This window comes from Daktulosphaira vitifoliae, unplaced genomic scaffold, assembly GCF_025091365.1.
Source record: "Daktulosphaira vitifoliae isolate Bord-2020 unplaced genomic scaffold, ASM2509136v1 Scaffold_1059, whole genome shotgun sequence".
Lineage (NCBI taxonomy): Eukaryota > Metazoa > Arthropoda > Insecta > Hemiptera > Phylloxeridae > Daktulosphaira > Daktulosphaira vitifoliae.
In genome coordinates, this window is record NW_026100619.1 from 991 (window position 1) to 2882 (window position 1892).

General features: G+C 21.2%; 1 protein-coding gene across 1 annotated transcript; it reads left to right on the top strand.

Moving 5' to 3' along the window:
- The first annotated feature begins 306 nt into the window (after positions 1–306).
- On the top strand, positions 307–1803 carry LOC126909731 (adenosine 3'-phospho 5'-phosphosulfate transporter 1-like). The gene is made up of 4 exons (XM_050692159.1): positions 307–518; positions 585–766; positions 861–1066; positions 1549–1803. The coding sequence occupies exons 1-4, from the start codon at positions 487–489 to the stop codon at positions 1786–1788; spliced, it is 660 nt and encodes a 219-aa protein (XP_050548116.1). The 5' UTR covers positions 307–486; the 3' UTR covers positions 1789–1803.
- Positions 1804–1892: the final 89 nt, after the last annotated feature.

Below are 1892 nucleotides of genomic sequence, written 5' to 3' on the forward strand. Positions count from 1 at the left end.
CTACATTAAGTTTTTTTAATTAACTATTACTATTTTAGTGTTGAAATACAGTTGGTTGTAATATAATGTCTAGACCTATCCATTCTTTATTATCAATGATATTAATACAGCTTACAGCTAGATTGCGCTCCAACTATAAAAAATAAATGGAAAATATTTATTTTGATAGTTATCTTATATTGATAAAATATTATCAAGTGATTATGATTTTCTTTTGAGATATGAATGTTAATTTATTTTATTTTATTCATAGATCTATGATTACAAAACAATACTACTTTATACTTTCAGTTATAGATATATGTTAATTGTGTGCCATCATTAATGCTGACGTTTAATTGAAATGATGTTGGTATAATATGTAATTTTTATTTCTCATTTTAGTTGAATAGGATTCAAATTGTTTAGAACAATTATTATTTTATAATAATAATCATGATAATCTTTTATTAATCAAACAGAATTATTTTTATATATAATTTAACTATGTCATTATTTTTGCCTTGTATAAAATTATGGTGAGTAGAATTTTTGATACTTTAAAATACAAACATCCAAATGTGATACAAAAAATATTATTTTAGGTTTACAATATTAGTTTCAATAATTGGTATTGTTATCATTCAGAGTATATTAGCAAGTTTTCCAAGGGTAAATCAAAATGTATTGTCATTTCATATATTTCTTAATAATTGCCTTGGATATTGCTTAGTGTTGGTACCAGGTTATTGGCTTTGCAAATTCACTAGGTCATATGATTTAGGAGGTTTGTGAATACATAAAATATTACTATATTGCAATATACTTTAAGCAAAATTACATTTTTTCTTTAATTTATATGTTTTTTTCATAATACATAGATGACAGTAAAGCAAAAAAATTATTGAAGTTCATTTTTTATGAACGTTCAAGTAATCCATCTGATAATTTCAAACAAGATCTTATTCAAGATATTCACAATACTAACACTTTTAAAAATGATTTATTTACTTTTATTTATTGTTTTGGTGGATTGCAAGCATCATACTTAGTGTGGGGAGTACTTCAAGAAAAAATGATGTCAGAAGTAAGCATATAAATAATTTTTTTGAAATAAATATTTTAATTTGTTTGAATGGTTTTAATTAAATAATATCTAACAAAAATTTAACCGAAACAAATTGCTTATTTACGTAATATTATATAGTTATTATAATTTTAAAATATGTTTAATTTTTCTTTTCTTAAAATGATAAATCTATGGATATTATTGTTTTATTTTAAAACCTTAATATATTAGATTAGTGAATGATAAATTTCAAAATTTTAATGTTTTTGACTATTCCTTGCTTTCTAGAAGCATAAAATATTAGTAATAAAACAAGATTTTGAATCTGTTATATTCTAATTTACATTATTCTATAGTAAAAAAATTAGGTATTACAAATATAATTAATATGTTCAAAAATAAATTTTTATTTTATTAAACTTAAGTTNAAATATAATTAATATGTTCAAAAATAAATTTTTATTTTATTAAACTTAAGTTGGATATTCTTTCATTTTTAGTCTTATGGCTCAAGTGATAATTCAAAATTTGTTGATGCTCAAATGTTAGTATTTTTAAATAGAGGGCTTTCAACTATATTGTCTGCTATAGTTTTATTGATGAATGAAGGAATTAGTTCTAAAAATCCTCCACCATTTTACAAATACAGTTATTGCACTTTGTCTAATATTATAAGTTCATGGTGTCAATATGAAGCACTTAAGTATGTTAGTTTCCCAACTCAGGTAATTATCTGTTGAAAAAAATGGTTATTATTTTGAGTCTTTATAGTTTTCTTGAAATAATAAAATATTTTTTATATTATTTAATTGAAAAACAAAGTAATAAATCATAAACTTTTTTT

Excerpts from the sequence above, each read along its gene's own strand:
- LOC126909731 (XM_050692159.1), top strand. The coding sequence starts at position 487 with ATGTCATTATTTTTGCCTTGTATAAAATTATG. Across the intron at positions 767-860 it reads TAGGTCATATGATTTAGGAG|ATGACAGTAAAGCAAAAAAA; the intron begins GTTTGTGAATAC and ends CATAATACATAG. Across the intron at positions 1,067-1,548 it reads AAGAAAAAATGATGTCAGAA|TCTTATGGCTCAAGTGATAA; the intron begins GTAAGCATATAA and ends TTTCATTTTTAG.